Below are 18,360 nucleotides of genomic sequence, written 5' to 3' on the forward strand. Positions count from 1 at the left end.
TCATCAACATCGATGCACAATTCGATGCAAATTATCGATCATCGACGCCAAATCAACACAGTACGACCCGCTGATATACACTCAAAGACTCGCACAAACACACAATCACTAGGTCAGGAAACACACGTTCGTACATTAAGCATTTAAATGGACTTACATATTGGAAAATAAGAAATTAAACTTTAAGTAACAAAACTTTTCTTATTTATTTATGTAATAAATATTTAAAATTATTACAAAATTTCTTTATACATTATTGTTTTTTTTCTAAAACATGTACTTCTTAGTTCTAAACATAGTAAATACACATTTATTCGGTTAAAGTTATATTTCTGACCATTTGAAAAGCCTGCAGACAAATGTGTTTGAATCTTCTGCTGGAATTTATCGAGTCGATTATTACATTAATTACAGATTCTTTTGATGATTTTTAGAATATTTTTCTGGATTTATAGCTTAATTAAAGTAATTTGGTTGAAAAAAGGCAGGTTTTTTATTATACTTTGTAATTCTTTGTTTATTCTAGGAACAAAAATAACCTTAACACAATTGTTTAAAAAAATTAAGTCACTATAATTATTTGAATTTTATGTTTACATGTTATGCTGGATAAGGTATGTTTGGAAATTATTACTGAAATAAGGATTTTATTCAATATTTTCAATTAGTTAAACAATACTTACAATCACAATCATCATCATAATAATCATTATCATCATCATTATCATCATCATCATCATCATCATCATCATCATCATTATCATCATCATCATCATCATCATCATCATTATAATTATCATCGTCGTCGTTGTCAACAACAATTGAAAATACATGTACAAACAAATTTCAATTAAACTTTCACACGTGTATAAAAAGTAATAAATGTTATATCTCTATTGACTCTGAAAAATTCCATTATTTTATAAAATGCTATCGATTGTTTTATTTACATTTGAATAAAAACATAGTTATTCAACAAACATATTTTACCACCGTAGGTAAAAACAATGTAAAATAATTCTAATAAATGAATAAATGCAAAGAAATATTAATATATAATGTTACAACTTTTGACATCATTTACTTATAAATAACTTAAGACTGCATGACGTTGTGCAAGAATCCTTACTTTTTGAATGTTACACATAAATAGTTCAACAAACATACCAGTGGTATTCCAGTTGGAAATAATGATTGTTTTTTTTTCAGGAAATTTTTTTCAACTTACAGTAAAAAAAACTTTTTTTCTGCAAAAATATTCATATGTTTGTTTTGGTGTGGTAAAGCCTGAAGCAGGGTGCAACAACCAGGCCTACATCACAATCGGGGCAGAAGTACCTGCTCTCTCTTCTTACCCTCTTGCCTGTATAGTCTCTCTTAAAGAACAAAACCATACATTGTCTTATAGGCGTTTTATTTTTCTCGGTTGGTGGAATAATTTCCGGGAAATGGCGCTCTGTCAACCTCAGTGGATTAGGAGTAGTTCTTGGCCTTCCCCCACGAGAAGAAAATGCTTGGGAATGGTATTTCTCAAACATTTTTTCTACAACAAGTAGCCTGTATTCTAAATGAGCAAGGACGCCACAAGTCTTCATATACAAAACAAATGAGTTCCACAATGCCTGTTAAAGCAGGTGGAAAAAACATTTTTTGTAAAATATTGCCCCCCCCCCCCTTTTTCTGGGAATAGGGTAGTTGGCCAAATGCTGGTTCACTCGATCAACACCACCCATGGTCTGGTTATAATCTATAACTAATTTTGGTTTCATTACTGTATAATTCCTTCTCTTCATATTTACCATCTCACTGTTGTGGATGGTCGAGAGTAAGCATATATCCTTCTTATCTTGTCAGCGAATGACTGTTACCTTCCCATGTTGTGCTGCTACTATTTCCCCCTTCTTTAGCTTCTTTTTGTTTTTCACGCTGGGCGGCATATCTTTACGAGACAATTTGACAGTACCATATGTGTCAGTCTTGTGTATAATCAGCAAATCTGCCAGTTGTGGTGAGATGTAAAAATTGTCAGTTGTGACACAGTAACCTTTGTCCAACAAAGGCTCTACCAGCGCAAGAACAATTTGAGAGGAAACTGGAAGATTCTTGTTTTCACTTTCAAACACCGTTCCTTTCCCAGTATAAATAATAAAATTCGCTCTTTTTTGGGGGATGTACTGAATCCACCCAAGTCAGCCTTCGTACAGCATTAGGCTGTCGTCAATAGTGATATCTCTGTCAGGTGTGTACAATGCCATAACTTTTTCATTTAAAAATTTCAATATCAGCCAAATTTTATTTAGTTTGGGACAAGGGTGCTGTTCTAGGTCATATGAAGCATTGTCAAAGAAATGAAGATATTTTTTCAACGGTACAATTCTTGGGAATATTGGCGTACGTAACAATGGATTTTTACTCCAAAAAAGTCGTTGTTCTGGCATATTTACAATACTTTGCAAAATTGTTACAGCAAAAAATGTTCGGATTTCATTATTTGTGGTTGAGTGCCACTGAGACCTAAGATGAGACTTGACTGGTTTATTTTGAAGGTACTGATCTGCATACAAATTTGTCTCTTTTGTCATCAAGCTTATCAAATCGTCATCCAAAATTTGTTCAAAAAACTGCAAGATATCTGTAGATGGATCAACTTCAAAATTTAGTTTTGAGTCAGACATAAAATTGAATCTTGGAGGAGAAGGAGGTAGCTCACCTTCGGTGTTTACTTCACACCACACCCGAACATCAGCCAAATCAAGTGTTTCAGCATCTATTTCTTCACTACTTGCACTTGAAAAGAAAATGACGATTCACTTCCTGAACTACTGTCAAAATCGTTTGAATCACTGTCACTTTCCATGGTAAAATTTAGAAAAAAAATATTTACATAAAAATACTATGTGATGCTCACGAAAAAAGCGGTTTATCACGTCCGTTTTCCACAATTATATATATATAATTTACAGGCAGATAATGTACTATAAACCGCACAAAAATTAATATGATAATTCAACTTTCCCAAAAGTAATTATTTCCGCGAACGTAATATAAACATGCAAGCAAACAGTGCAATACATACTAGACACAACAGAAAAAATAGCGGGAGTTATCTACTAATGGCTGCTATCGGATTCGTGCTGCTATCTGTAGGATATTGAATAACCATAAACTATGTATACTCTAGTGTGATCTGTTGGGAGACAGAGCAACTAAATATCGCCAAATAATCGCCGCGGTAAATGATGTTGCTTTCCATGTTTATAAAAAAAGGATACTTAACCGCATGGTCAAATGAAACATGTTCTGCTATCTAGCGAGGAAACGTATAAACACATTTCAATATAGGCTTAGGCTGCTCTCTGGCGAATAAAAAGTAAACTAATTCCATAAAGAAAAAACAGAACGAATTAAAATAATTTTAATTATTTAATTTTAATAAAATTATTTTACACACACAATTTCGATGAAACCGAGTTATTTCGGGAAAATATTTTTAGGAACTCTTTGGAATCCTGAGTTAACTCGGGCAAATGCATTCAGAGGTTAAAAAATTTAACACCGAAGGGGTTAATACAGATTTCCAGTCAGGTGATTGGCAATCTAGCAAGTAAAAATTAAACCAATATGATGGCAGCCTCTAGTGGATGATGTGTGTACTATGTGACAATAGCACTCATGGTACCATATACTGAAAACAAGATAGCGACAGCACTCTAGGAAAAGATGTGTGTATTACATGACACAATCACTTCTGGTAGCGAGTATTGAGAACAATATGGCGGCTGTGATGTCATAATCCAAGATGGTGACCTCCAGCAGATGAAAACCAAATGACGGATCTAACATGATTGACATGATGTCATAATTGCTGCCGTAATATATTTCTTTGCATTAGTAGTGGGAGGTTAGTCTGATGGTGGCTTCTGTGGAGGAAGGATCCATCGCCATTTTTTTCCACCAGGGATGAAACGAGAACGCCAAGATGAAGTAAGCTTTTTAGCAAAATATTTATCAAAAATGTGATTTAATGTATTTTTTATTAATTTTAAACTTTTCTCCGAATTTCTAGCATAAAAAATACTGATTTTCAAGATATCGGACATAACATCATAATTTAAAGATGGCTGCCTATGTCAAGGTCATGATTTTAGTGGTTTAGGATGGCTTTTTGATGGGGAGTTAAATCTGCTTTGGGAATTTTTTTAAAGGCAAAAATAATTGAGGCATTATGATATTTTACAGGATCCCCCCCCCCCCCAAAGAATTTTTCTATTTTGTTTTTGTTTAGATTTTTTTGGTGGAATTTTTTTCTTGGAAACTAGAAATTTTGGTGAATTATGGCAAATTTTGAGTAATCTTTGGCCAATTTTGAAGGTCAAGGTCAAACATCTAGGTGTACGTCATCCAAGATGGTCACCATTATGTAACAATCCAAGATAGTCTCCAACATCACCGCCACAACACCCTGGCTCCTGCGCTCAGAATAGCTATTATATATTTGAGCATTATTTCATCAGTGAAAGAATATATGCCACATGAATTTAACATGTTTCAAATAAGTTTATTTTCACCAACAGATTCCACCAAGTATTGTGTTAGCTGTAGTGTTAAAGCATTTAAATGTAGAATAAAAATCTGAAAATTATCTGAACTTAGCTTAACAAATGTAACCTACATATGCACATAATAAATATCCAGGATGCAATGTGTCATATGCAGCGACTAATTTATGTTGGAACCGGAATGATTTTTCACAGTCGCTAAATAAGAAACCGTCGCTAGGTCTCAAGAAGAAGCGAAATCAACTTATGTAGTATAAATTGTATATGATTTCTTAGCCTTGCTAAGGCATGCTAAACAATTAGAGATGCAGTTTTTTACCATCCACCTAAATAAAAATTTTATAATTGCTGATTTGGTGATGGTAACCGGAAACCAAGTTGCTTTTAATGAGTTAATTATCCAAAGGACGAGCTAATGAGCAAAATTTATTCAACTAGGATTATACATCATAAAATGTCAGAACACACTAAGTCGAATGTATGACAGAATTAAAATTGGTTCACATTTGCTCCATTTCTAGGCCTTTTAATCGACAAAGAAAACTTTGCTCTTGTACATAAGGCACACGAGAAAATAATTCTAGATAAACTCATCCCAGGCTTTAGAGTCCTAAAGTTAAGGAAATACTCACATATCACTTCCATTACGATGGCATGAAACAGGAACGTATTCGTGATTACATATACACACACTGACAGCATCGATAGTATATTCTATACAGAGAAACATAATCTATTTCAACAGTCAACCTTTTTTTTTGGTGTGACCAAAACTTTTCCTGAGCAAACAAACAATTGACTCTTTTAAAATCTTGCATAAAGATCTTGCAATATTGCTATGAAGTATCTTTATATTTTAATTTCTTTATTACCATTGCTTTGCAGTGATGTAGAAATGCTCTTTTCTTGTTCTTCTGAATGATATGATGTATAATATTTGTGTGTATTTTTTCTAGGTGAAGCCCAGAACACAAATGGATTCCGATGAAAGCAGCGCGAGCAACTTGACAATGAAGGAAACTGGTGTGACCTTGACGTGGAACGACCTTTCTATTTGGGCGAAAAGAAAAAAACAAGAAGATATTGGGTTTTGGAAACGCCAGCGCCATGAAGAGTTCCAGATTCTAAACAATGGTAACAATTTTTCTATATTTGTTTAGGTGTTCCTATTGATCAACTTGTAATTTATTATTCAAGTTGCAGTCACTATATCTCAATGTATTGTTACAATGTGGGGACTTGGGATTTGTTAAAGATAGCATAACTCAGTTAATCATTCTAATGTTCATTTATTGTTTACTATATAAACCTTAAATTTAATAAAGAACACAAAGTGATATCTGTGTCCACAAAAGTAGTCCCACACACATAAATCAAACTTTAACACAGTTCACTTGAGCTTGGATTGACAGTGGCTCGCTATTCTGCCTGTCTCTGTTCACACACCACAGTCCTTGAAAACTACCTCCAACCAAACACCCACATGCCATGCCACAACACGTCGCAGACCTACTCCTCAGTCGCAAGGCCTTGAGTCGTCGTATGGTCACTACGATGTCGCCGCACAAGGAACTCGCGGGTATCGCTGATAATACTCCCCGATAGGTAAACTCTGATTACTCATTGACTGGTGCCTTTTTATACTCGCGGAGTTCACGTGTGGAAGCATTCAGACACCGAATATTACTTAGCAAGGGTCCCCGATCGATCCGATGGTGCAAACCTCGCCCATCCCCTGTGTCATTGGCCCCAGAAGTCTCCAGACATCTCGGAACAATGCAGGGATAGGAGTGTTGGGCATTTGCTAGGCCGTGTTTGAACCATCCAGAGAGACTGAGCGCACCATACCCGGGGGTAGGGTTATGAGGCGACTGGTCAGACCAGCACTTCGTGACTGATGCCGGGAATGTGAGGAAGGAGGAGGAAAAGGCCATGGTTGACTGGCCGCTAAAGGTCTGGCGATACATTCCCCTCCTGAGGGGGGGGGGGGATTGAGGTTTCCCGGGATCCGCTTGAGCTGGGCAGCCTGCGGCAGTTCTTGGAGCTGCCCCATAACATTACCCCCTCCTTAAATCTCTGCATCCCGAACAGGCAACGAATCTGTTTTAAGGTCTTCCCACAATCCTTCCAAATAAACTACCTTTGTCTATCTTATTCCCTCTTGGTATGCAGTAGACAACATCGTTCAGTAGTTTAAATACTTCATATGGGCCTTCTCATTCTGCTTGTAGTTTAGGGCACCTACCATTCTTCTGATGTGCTTTGTACAGCCACACAAAATCCCCCTCGGGCATGTATCGGCGCCCAGCCAAAGACATTTCTCACGAGCCAGCAGATTTCCCCTTCCCTCTTTTCCACGAACTTCAGCCAGGGCATCAGCTGGGTCTTTAACCTCTGCTCCCAGTGAGCCCGCGACTTTATTTCGGAAGCAGTCTCACCGCGACTAAATTATGGGATGTGATCCCTAGAGTCCGGGAGTGATCCCAAGTTTTTATTTTTTATTTTATAGTCTGCTAGTCATTGTAGTTCTGGTTACTAGGTAATCTCGTAAGCATGATTCGCGCGAGGCTAATGCGAGCCATCGTTCAGCATCCGAGGAGTGATTTTCTTCATTCCACCCTCAAAATAGTTAGTGGAAAATGCAATGCCCTTTTGACTGTAGTTAACTATTTATCTTTTGCCCTAACTTCTCGATTCCTGTCGCTCGTCTATTTAATTTCTATTCTTGACCACTGGATCCTTTTTTTTTGTTCCAGTGGGGTCCAAATGATGGTGCAAGAGTGCAGGGTTTTCTCCAGCTCAAGCCCATTCCGGAATTCCATTAAATTTATGCCTTTCCCCCTGGAACGGAATTCTATGCGTCTCTCTCGCTTCTTTTCACCGCTAGTGAACAGTCAACGATCTGTTATTTAAAGATAAATTATATATAGTCCCGCACTTGTCAAGCTAACCATCATTTCAACTCCTTAATTAAATTTATCTGGGTTATTTTTTATTATTTTTTTGTGAAAACATGATTGTTAATTTTGTACAATTATAATCTATTTGTAATTGATAACTTCTGACAGCCAGGGCCCCACAATTAACTTTAATGTGAGTATTCTTGTAATTTCTAAACCTATCAAAAGAAAATAATGAACACCATAATTAACAATAAAAAGGGTAAGCTTTAAGCAAACTTCTTTTTACTTAAAGCAGCTTCCAGGGTTTTTATAACAAAATTATTATTAAGCTTTTTTTAACCACACAAGGGCAGTAACAATTCACAATAGTGGTGGCTTCTTGGTTATGAAGAGTATAAGCTTCTGGTCACCAGAATATACTGGTTACCAACTTTAGTCTTTGGGAATGGTCAAGCGATGTCGATGGCTATCTTTTCAAAGGGGTTTCCCACATTGTAGGCCCTCATTTTCCAACGACTCCGGTCTTGTGGCCCTTTTCGAGCCAAGAATACTTCGCATTGTCTACAACAAGCCTCCACATGCTGACGACACTTCAGCTAATAATAGCATTGATGAATCTTGGCTACAGTTTTGTTCACCCCTAGGTGACCACCAAAGGTCCCACAATAGATTTCTTTCAACACCTCTGCCACTAGACTCTTCATAAAGAGTAGTTGCAAAATAACTACTTTTCTATTTGGAATCTCCCTTACCCTCATCAGCAGTCCATCCACCATCCTTAAGGAATCTCACTGTGCCCAATAAGCTTTCACAGCCCTTCAATCACTGGTAATTTCGTACATTTATGGACGTGCATGATTCTAGCCAGCTCTTAATTGGTCCTAGGTCAGGGTCTTTATGCGATGCTTTTTTCAAGATTGAATTAGCCCATTTATCTTCACCATTAGTTATAGTTGTTCGCCGAATGTCTTCGATTCCCTCATTTTTCGCTCCCCTTTTGTAACAGGCGTAGTCTGCCTTTCAAGGTCTTAGAGAGAGAGCATCGTCATTGCTGTGAATTAGGCCTTTCCTGTGTTTTAGCCGACAATCATACTGCAGTATCAGTTAAGTTCACCTAGCAAGTTGTCCCTTTGTATTCTTAAACTGTAACAGCCACTTAAGTGTGGCATGGTCATTTAAAAAAAATGTTCCTCCCATATAAGTATTTTTGTAAATGTTGCAGAGATTTCACTACAGCGAGGAGTTATCTTCTTGTGATTAAATAGTTACATTCAAGCTTAGACAACATTTTTCTGTAGTTTCTAGGTCTCATTTATTCAATCTTGAACCTGGAGAAGCTCAGTGGCCAACTCACCTCTGCTTGCATCTGGGGGTAGGCAAGCGTGTTGCTAGTTCACAAGAATTCCTTGAGGTCTTAAAGACAGTTTTACATGCTGAAGTCCATAGAAATTGTCTCTTGTCTTCGGTCAGCTGGCGCAGTGGTTCTGCAACTGCTGAGAACCCAGGCACAAACCACCTGTAGTAGTCACAAAAATTCAAGAAACTCCTCAAATCATGCTTATTCTTGGGTTTTGGCCACTCCTGACAGATGAAGTCTCCTAAGGGCGTGTTCGCACTCCATCCTGCGATAAAATATGTCCCAAAAATGTTACCCCATGCTGAAACAAGAAGCTTTTTTTAGGAGCTAACTTTTAAGTTGTTAATGTTAGTCTGTAGAATACATCCTGAAGGTGCCACAAATTTTTCTTCACAGTATTTCCTACCACATTAATGCCATCCATGTATACTAGGCATGTTTTCCAAGTCAAGCCAAAAAGTACAATTCCATCGATATCTTAAATATTGTAGGAGCATTACATAACACAAAATGATAATACAGTGAACTGAAACAGCCCACTTCCTGTTGAAAAAAAAAACAGTGTTCCCTTTATCTTCAGGTCATATCTCTGCTTGCCAATAACCACTCATAAGGTCTAGTGTAGAGAACCATCTGGTGCCAAAGAGGTTGTCAAGTGTGTCATCGATATATGGGAGGGGGTTACTGTAATTTTTGGTGATGTCATTCAACCTCAGTTGGCCATCATTTTTCGCTTCTTAAATGACTGGGAAAACCCAAGGGCTCACTGATAGTTCTATTACACCAATTTACATCATACCTGCAATCAGATTCTCTGCTTCTTCCTGTTTTGCCAGAGGCAGCTGCCATGGTGTTTGATGAATAGGTTCTGCATCGCCTGTGTATTGCTATGGTAGACTTGGCTTGTTCTCTCAAGGTCAGTGTTCCCTAGGGAAAATAAATCCTGGTTGCTTACAAAAATGCAGTAATTTTTATTGCTTCATTTCAGATATTATCTTGGTATCGCCTTAAAAACTGTTATAAATTTCGGTTCAGTGACTGCTCAGTATGTCTATAAGTGAAGAAAATTTACACTGGGCTACCCAAAAGACTGGTTCAGAGCTAGCTTTTGGCTCTCCCTGTTTCAACACCTTTGTTTGCAAATTGAGATTTCGCCACCCTTACTGGTACAACCTTTTCAACCTTAGCATTGCTTCGAGCAATTAGGAGATTCACAAATTCTAAAGTCTTACATGGCTCAATCAGTTAGCTCATGTTGCCCCTAGGGTCTCCTTTTATCCTTGCTGCTATGTTCTGCTCATGGTTTTCTGGAATTGAAACAAATTCACTGGTGACTTAGGTCAAAAAAGTACCTTTCTCTATTACCTACAATTTGTTATCGATCAGAATAATGTTAAATTTCGTCGATGTGTTCCTGTAACTTTTGTCTACATACTGAATGAAGAAAAAAAAATTAGCATTCATATTTTTTTGTTAAAGTTTTGTTAACTAAGTGACCGATGTCACCCCAGTATTGGGGTGACTCCGGTCACCTGCATTTATCCTTCGAATATCAGTTATTTCAGTCAGGGGTGTATTCAGTCATTAACTCTTATCTATTACAATTAAGTCTGGTAATGATTTGTGTTTCCATTTTCATTTATTTGTCATTATATTACATGATAATAGTGTTTTATCTCATTTAAATGCATTGTAACTTTCCACTTATTACAAATGATTCATGTAAGTTGGATAAGTTACCCAGATAACATCATAGCAAAGTAAAATCAAACATCACAAAACAGAAACATTAGTTACAACGAAAAGTTAGCAATTTCATCCTCCACAAACTGGAATCTTCCTCTTCGAAGCTGTTTTGGTGATAACAGCACCCTCACAATGTCTGTAGTTGCAACTAAGGATGGTTCCTTGCTATCCACCACAAACATTTAATGTATTCTCTTGAAAAACTGGACGTTGTGCTCACCAGCCATTGTTTCAAATCTGGTATCTTCAGCTATTTCCTCAATAAAATGTTTTTCGGAACGCTTTCCTCTGCAGAGCACAATGACATATTTACCAATACCAGGCTTCTCACTCTTTCCTCGGGGTGCCACAACTTCATCCATTCCACCATCATTGTTACTTACTGGTAACAAATCTTCGAAATCCATGTCAGGTTCTGAATCATGAAGCGACATTTCTTGTCCACTATCCTCACTGTCTGAAGTGTAGCCATGCCCCTTTTGTCTTTTTCTTTTTCTTGTGGTGCCATTCTTAGAGACACCTGAATTTGATGTCATATTATTTGCTGTTGCACTCATTGATGGGCCTGGAGTTGAGGTTAAATCATCAGCTGTGATACTTCTTCCAGCTTGAACATTTATTTTCTTCTTCCTGCATATAGTTATTCTGTTAAGTTTTTGATTGTTGTGATTTTGGCATTTGTGAAATATTATCTTTTGCAAATTTAATAGGAAATAACTTTTTTTAAAATATGACATATATAAATAAATTAATTTAACAAGTAATTGACTACTAGCATACAAGATAATGAATGGATTGGATTAAGAAAGCAAGAAAAAGCAACAGGGTGACATCGGTCATTTCAACTTTGTGACCGATGTCACCCCAAAAATTACTTGACAATAACCAAATTTTATAAAATAAATTTTAGTTTCTCTAAAATGTAATACTTTTTAACGAAAACTTACCAACATGTGCAGGATGCTGTTGCTAACACAGCTAAAATACCATCAACCAGCGTCCTTGTTGTTTCATAAATGATACAAGAGCAGTTTAGCCAACATAGCAAAAACCATAAAAAATTGTACAATCATGAGTAATTTTTTTTTTTCGGAAAATATTATTCAGTATTTGTAGAACCATTATTTTTTATATTAATGAATCATAGTCACACATGATTATTGAAAAAAATTACATAAAATAAATTTTGTATTGCGAAAAATTCATATTATTAGTTTTTTCAGGTTATGTGACCATAGTCACCCCTGTGACCGAAGTCACCCCTTCTGACGGTACCACTTGCATTACAGGTCCTTGTAATTGGTTGGGAGTTAACAAAGCTACCTCTTCCCCTCTAATATGGAGTACCTGTCCTTCCATGTCAAGAACGAATCCATATTGATTTATGATAGCCACTCCTAGAATTATGTCGTTCATTGATACCAGCAACAGGAATGTCTGTCATAATGTCCAAGTTCCAATACTTACCTCCCAATCCAGCTATCCATGTACGGGTGAAGTGTCTTTGGTGACTGTTTTGAGTCTGTATGGGATGGTTGTTCTCTCCAGTTGTTCCCTACTTACAATGGCTATGGGAACCTTAAATGCAGATGCCTCCATGTCAAAAGTAGGTAACACTGTCTGCCATTGATTCATCCATTAAACAACAGACTTCCATGGCTTCTACAAAATAAGAATACAGGAAACACCATAGGGGCTATTATTTCTCATAGCTATTATTTCTCATAGAGCTGACATGTACCCCCACACATCAGCTACTGCTTTTTCCCTGTTGCTCTTTTTGCTGCCATGTCTTCCTGTATGTCGGGCAGCTGCACTGAATGTGTCCTAGTTCTTGGCAGGCGAAGCACTGCGGGCATCTTCCTGCTCTTTGGACCTAGGGGCCTAGAGTATCATCAGTAGCTTCTTCAATGCCCTGATTAATACCTTTCATTAGTGATGTTACTGGCATTTCATTCGTGGTAGGGGTTCAGTCCAGCTCTCCTTGTCCTTACGCTTGTGTTTCTTGGGGCACTAGGAATTTATAAGGCATGTACCAAGGCATCACGGATCTTCTTGTGGCAGACCAAACGAAAATTTTGCTGTCTATCCACATTTATTAGTCCGTCTATAAATGCACTGGTCGTTAGTTTCTATCGGAATTCTGTTGGTGCTTGTTGGTAGGCAAGGTTCACGAGCCGCTTAATGCCAACTTATAATTCTTGGAGTGTTCTGAGGATCGCTGTTGACTTGTCTTCAGAGCTGTGTCGTTCGCCATACCTTTGTTCGCGAGCTTCTGCTAGTGCCCAATATAATTTCTGGTTAGGATTAGAGTTTGTCTGAAGCAGCTCGAGTGGAGGTCCTCGTTGAGGTAAAATGAGTGCCGTGGCTTTCTCTTCCTTACTTCAGTAACTTACTCCAGCAGCTGCATAAAACTGCCTTATTATACAGTCCAGGAAGACTGACCATCAAAATTGAGTGGTTTTAGTTTTGTGAGGCCATTTGTAAAATATTCCACCTTGACTTCTCCAGAGACACTCATCTGATTTACAGCATATGCAGCTTCCTTAATAATACGACTGCACTCTTCTGTTACAGCTGCGACATGCTTTTAAGCTACCTGTTCGAGCTGAGACAGCTGTTGTACTACAACCTCTTCATGTTCTGCTAGATGTTGCTATTGTCAGGCCAGATGTTGTTCCAAGGACTGCACTTTCCGTTCCAACAAAATACTGGCTTCATCCATACTCTTTAATTTCTTGTGAGCAGCCACTAATTCACCCCCACATTCTTGTGCTGCCACAAGTTCATCACGCATATTTTACTGACCCCTCTTTATTTATTCGGAGCTCCTCTTTATATCATCGATTTTATTCTTAGTGACGTTCTTCGCTTCCTCTTGGCTAATTTTTATTTCATACTTCATCTCTCCTTTACAGTTTATAATTTTATATTTTATTTAATTCTTCATTTCAACCAGAAGATCCATAAAATTCTTAATTTCATTGGCTGCCATCTTCCTCGTTAAAACACACTTTTTACCTACCGAAACTAATTGTCTGTGTAAACTGAAGTAAACTTATAAACAATGTCTACTAGTGAACTAACCTACAAAATTAAACCTAATATTGTTTTTATTTATATTAATTTTTCTAAACTAATCAGTTAGTGTTATCACTACTTCTGATACTAAATTTACAGTGTGGGCACTTGAGAATCGTAAAAGGTAGGTGATTTTATTAATTCCGATGTACATTATTAACTACTGTTTAAAACTTAAATTTAATAAAGAACACACAGTTTAATCTCTGTCTGTCTGTCTCTCACCGATCAATCAAACATGAATACTTACCCCTTTGAGTTTGACTCGACAACGGCTCGCTCTTCTGCCAGTCTCTGTCCGCACACCACGGTCCTTGGAAACTACCTCGGTCCACTCCACGGCGCGCCGCCACACCGTGCCAGACCATCTACTCCTCAGTCGCAAGGCCTTGAGTCGTCATGTGGTCGCTCCGATGTCGCTGCAAAAGGAACTCGCAGGTATCGCTGGTGATACTCCCCGATAGGTAGACTCTCACCACTTGTCGACTGGTGCCTTTTATACTCACGGAGGTCGCGCGTGGAAACACCCAGAAGCCGCTTGTTTCATCGCCAGGGTTCCCGACCCGATGACTCAAACCCCGCCCATCCCCCCCCCCCCAACCCATTTTGTAAGCCCCAGTATTCTTGAGATAACGTGGCACTTTATTTGGAGGGGGGGGGATGGTTAGGTATTTACCAGGCTGTTTTTGAACCTTCCAGAGAGACTGGGCGATGCCATGCCTGGGAGGAAGGGTGTAGGAGGCGACTGGTGAATGCGGGGGATACGTGGAAGGAGGAGGTAAGGCCATGGTTGACGGGCCACTAATGGACTGGTGACTTGCACCTCTCTCGTTGGGATGGAATGAAGAGGAGGGGAGGGGGCGGGTGGTTGGTTTCTCGAAATCCGCGTTGAGCTGGACAGCCTGCGACAGGCCTCGAGCCGCCCCATAACAGTATGTTTACTTCTGTTGTATAGAGGTAATTATAATAACTTGCCCAGACGTGTGTGCAGTATCGAAGAAATACTGTGGTGGGGAAAACAAAATATTGCGAGATAAACCATAGCACCGTCTCTCTCAGACGTCCGCCATGTTCCCCACTTGAGGGAATCAGAAGAAATTTCGCCTGAGATACAATTATTGTTAATTTGGTGGAAAATACACAATGTGAATGAGCTATATTAATTTTGTAAACAAACATGTTGTATATGTGGTATTTAAGTGCACATTATCACCACTTTTACCCACGATGGAACGTAGAAAGTGTATGCGTTAAGGGTGAGAGGTTGAGTGTGCAAAAAACGAATGTTCCCATTTATCGCCAAAACGGTTTGACCTTTTTAGATACGGTTTTCTGTAAAATGTTTCCGATTCATCTGGGGTGGTTCTTAGATAGGTTTTATGATGTTAACTTGCCAGAGGGTGCTCTAATAAACATTTTTCTTCTTTCTGATGCACATGAACTGATGAGAGTCTCATGATAGAGCAGAACATCGTCGAAAACTATGTGGAGGCACGTAGCTAGTAAACCTTGTTTGAGCTCTTCTTTTTTCATAAAAATCAAATAATAAATTAAATTAAATCAATAAAAACTATACTTTAAAGTATAATTTTCCAGCCTCCATTAGTAAATTCATGTTTAAAAAAGCATCTAACAGTCGTGAACAAACAAAGGAAAACAGCTAAAAATACGAGTTAAAAAAGTGTGTTTATTTTCCGTTCATAAACTAAAATACATGTGCATTTTCATTGCACGCTTTTCTTAGAATGAGTTGTTTTGGGTAATCTAGAAAAATTATGAAATTTTTTTACAAAATATATTTCCTCCTGTATCGGTTAGGATTCGGTGAATCAGCAACAGTTTTATCGGCATATCGGCAACATTTTGTGAATCGGTACAGCTCCATTATTAATTGTTATTACGTTGTTTCTACAATTATTTATTCTTACCCGAAAATATAAAACCGTTGCGTTTGCGATATCTTAAACGATATCAATGACAGTAGGCTACATTGGTAACATATATATATATATAATAGGTATATTTACTTATTTATCTTAAAACATATCGCTATCAAAACACCACTCTCAACAAAACGATGTCGGCCGCACGGGGGTACAATAACAAAACCATAAATGGAGCAGTATGGGGGTAAAATGTAGGGGTATAATATTTTATAAGACACTAAACATACTGATGGACAGACAAATAGACATACTTATATTTAGAGAGTAAGGTAGGAAGTCTCTAAAAAGTTTAAAATAAAAAGCAAAATTAAAAATTTTGAAAAACCCACGGCGTATGTAAACGTTTTAGCCGAAAAAGCATGAAATATTTTTTTTTTTTGTAAAACCCCCGACTAAAAGGAAATAAGTAACAAAAGATAAAAATAAAAAAAACTTTTATGAAAGGGTGGATTTGTCGCGAAGTATGTCATATAAACAACTAATTATGACTTTTCTTAGTGCTTCGTACCTATTTGTTTCTCTTAGAGATAGACACAGGAATAATATCAAATATATGTAATACACATATTCACCTACCTCTTAATATAATGACAAATCCATGAAAATCCTCCGGGGCCATTCCCTGCCCCGAAACGAACTAAAATTTTGCAGTTTTATGAGTTTGTGACTAGTTGAAATTGCGTTGGGTACGTAAATAAATGTATTCGTTAATTGATATAAATTGCTGCATCTCTACGAGACACATAAATAGCTTTTCTTTACTGTTATATTTTAATTTAAATTTGGAACAGAGATGGCAACGGCAGCCCCGACGGATTTTCTTGGATTTGTCACTATATTAATAGGTAGGTGATTAAGTGTAGTACCTGTAGGCTATTTGATATTATTGCTCTGTGTATCTCTACGAAAAAAAAAGGTACATAGAGGTAGGAAGCACTAAAATATGTCATAATTAGTTGTTTATATGACAGACTTCGCTACGATTCAACCCTTTTTAAAATATTTTTATTTTTATCTTTCGTTACTTACTTTTAGTCAGAGGGTTTTCAAAATTTTTTTAAAATCTTTTCTCGATCACAACGTTTACAGTCGTCGTGGTTTTTTTTTCAAAATTTTTAATTTTCCTTTTCATAGAAATATTTATTCAAGCGAAGCACCAAAGTGTTTTTAATTAAAAATAAGTATTAGAATAAAAAAATTAATGTTTTGTTTTGAAATAAAACAATTGAGTAGTTTCACATTAAAAATATCTTTTAACACTTGTTTGAGAAAAAATATAAAAATATATACTTTAAACAGTACACATTAAATTTCAGAGATTTTTCTTATTTTTTAATAGATTACTAGCTTTTTCACCCTTCGTTGATGGGTTTCATGTCCGTTTCGCCGCTAAACCTTAGTAGCATATAAATGTTCCTCTGACTGCTGGGTCCGGGTCGTAGATTCGGAGCAGGTGACCAACATCTTGGATAGTGATATCACGACCACTATCTTGGACGGCCTTGACCATTAACCTTTTTCCTTGCTGCCATTTTACATGACCTTGACCGGACCACCATCTTGGTTTCTGCCATTTTTAATTATGATGTCACGCCCACTATCTTGGAATCTAGAATTTTGCACTATTTTGAATTTCACTATTTTGGATTGTAGAACCTTCGGTCATTTTCATTTCCGTAATCTTGGACTCCTTTCAATTCCGCCATTTTGATTTCTGCCATCTTGGATTCTTTAACCTTCTGTCATTTTGTTTTCCGCCTTCTTGGACTCTAAAACTTTCTGTAAATTTGAAGCCCGCCATTTGAAATTATGACATGTAGCTGTATTAAAAATCCACAGTTATTATACAAAAAAATGGAAAAAAAATTAATATTTATACAAAAATATCTAACTAAAACTTTAATAAAATTATAATAAAAACGCACTTATGTCAAAGACCTTGGAGACCTCGGTTTGAACCCAGTGAGAACAAATATAAATAATCCTTCCTTCATGGGCGCTGCTGGTAGTCTGACCCCACCACTAATGCCAAGAAGATATATTAACTTCCATTCTTCCCCACTCCACCCTACAATCACTTATCCACTCCCACGTCCTCCTTACCCAAAAATTATTTTATTCTTTCTACTCACCTCCACACACCTCCCACCTTATCCTCTTTCCCATACCCCTTGTTATTTTACTCCTACAATTCTCAGCCCACCACCTTCTCCCATTTACCACCTTATTATTCGCTTACCCTCTACCCCCTCGCTTTTCTTTTAGCATATAAATACCAACTCGCAGGCCCTTGGACTTTCAATTTACAGCAGTTCCTCGACCCGTATCAGCCGTTCACCGAGAAGGCAATGACTGTGCTACGAGAACGGGGCAAATATATCGTAAATCGTAGCATTCGACAAAGTGTGCACGTTAACAGCTCTGGACAAGGAGATGGAATTGGCGTGCTTACCGAAAGAGTTTCTGCTTGTTTACGTACAGCAAGAGATAAGATACATCTACAAATCCCTGCTGGTGTACCAACAGCAGGATACAGACATTCGAAACCAGCACCCCGGCCTCGCAGAGACAGCACTCCAGCCTCGCAGAGTCAGCACTCCAGCCTCGCAGAGTCAGCACTCCAGCCTCGCAGGGTCAGCACTTCAGCCTCGCAGAGTCAGCACTCCAGCCTCGCAGTCAGCACTCCGGACTCACAGGGTCAGCACTCCAGTCTCACAGTCAGCTCTCCAGTCTCGCAGAGTCAACCCTCCAGCCTCGCAGTCAGCACT

The 18,360-nt window shown here is 37.7% G+C and overlaps 1 protein-coding gene across 2 annotated transcripts in view; it reads left to right on the forward strand.

Annotated features, from left to right (window-relative positions):
• The window catches only part of LOC134529215 (protein scarlet-like), a 183,992-nt gene that overhangs the window by 23,807 nt on the left and 141,825 nt on the right, over positions 1-18,360 (forward strand). For both annotated transcript variants that reach the window (XM_063363083.1, XM_063363084.1), the window contains exon 2: positions 5,516-5,693. In XM_063363083.1, coding sequence (XP_063219153.1) covers positions 5,534-5,693 — 160 coding nt within the window. In that variant the 5' untranslated portion in view covers positions 5,516-5,533. The remainder of the gene's footprint in view (positions 1-5,515; positions 5,694-18,360) is intronic.

The sequence above is a fragment of the Bacillus rossius genome, chromosome 2 (genome assembly GCF_032445375.1).
Source record: "Bacillus rossius redtenbacheri isolate Brsri chromosome 2, Brsri_v3, whole genome shotgun sequence".
Classification (NCBI taxonomy): domain Eukaryota; kingdom Metazoa; phylum Arthropoda; class Insecta; order Phasmatodea; family Bacillidae; genus Bacillus; species Bacillus rossius.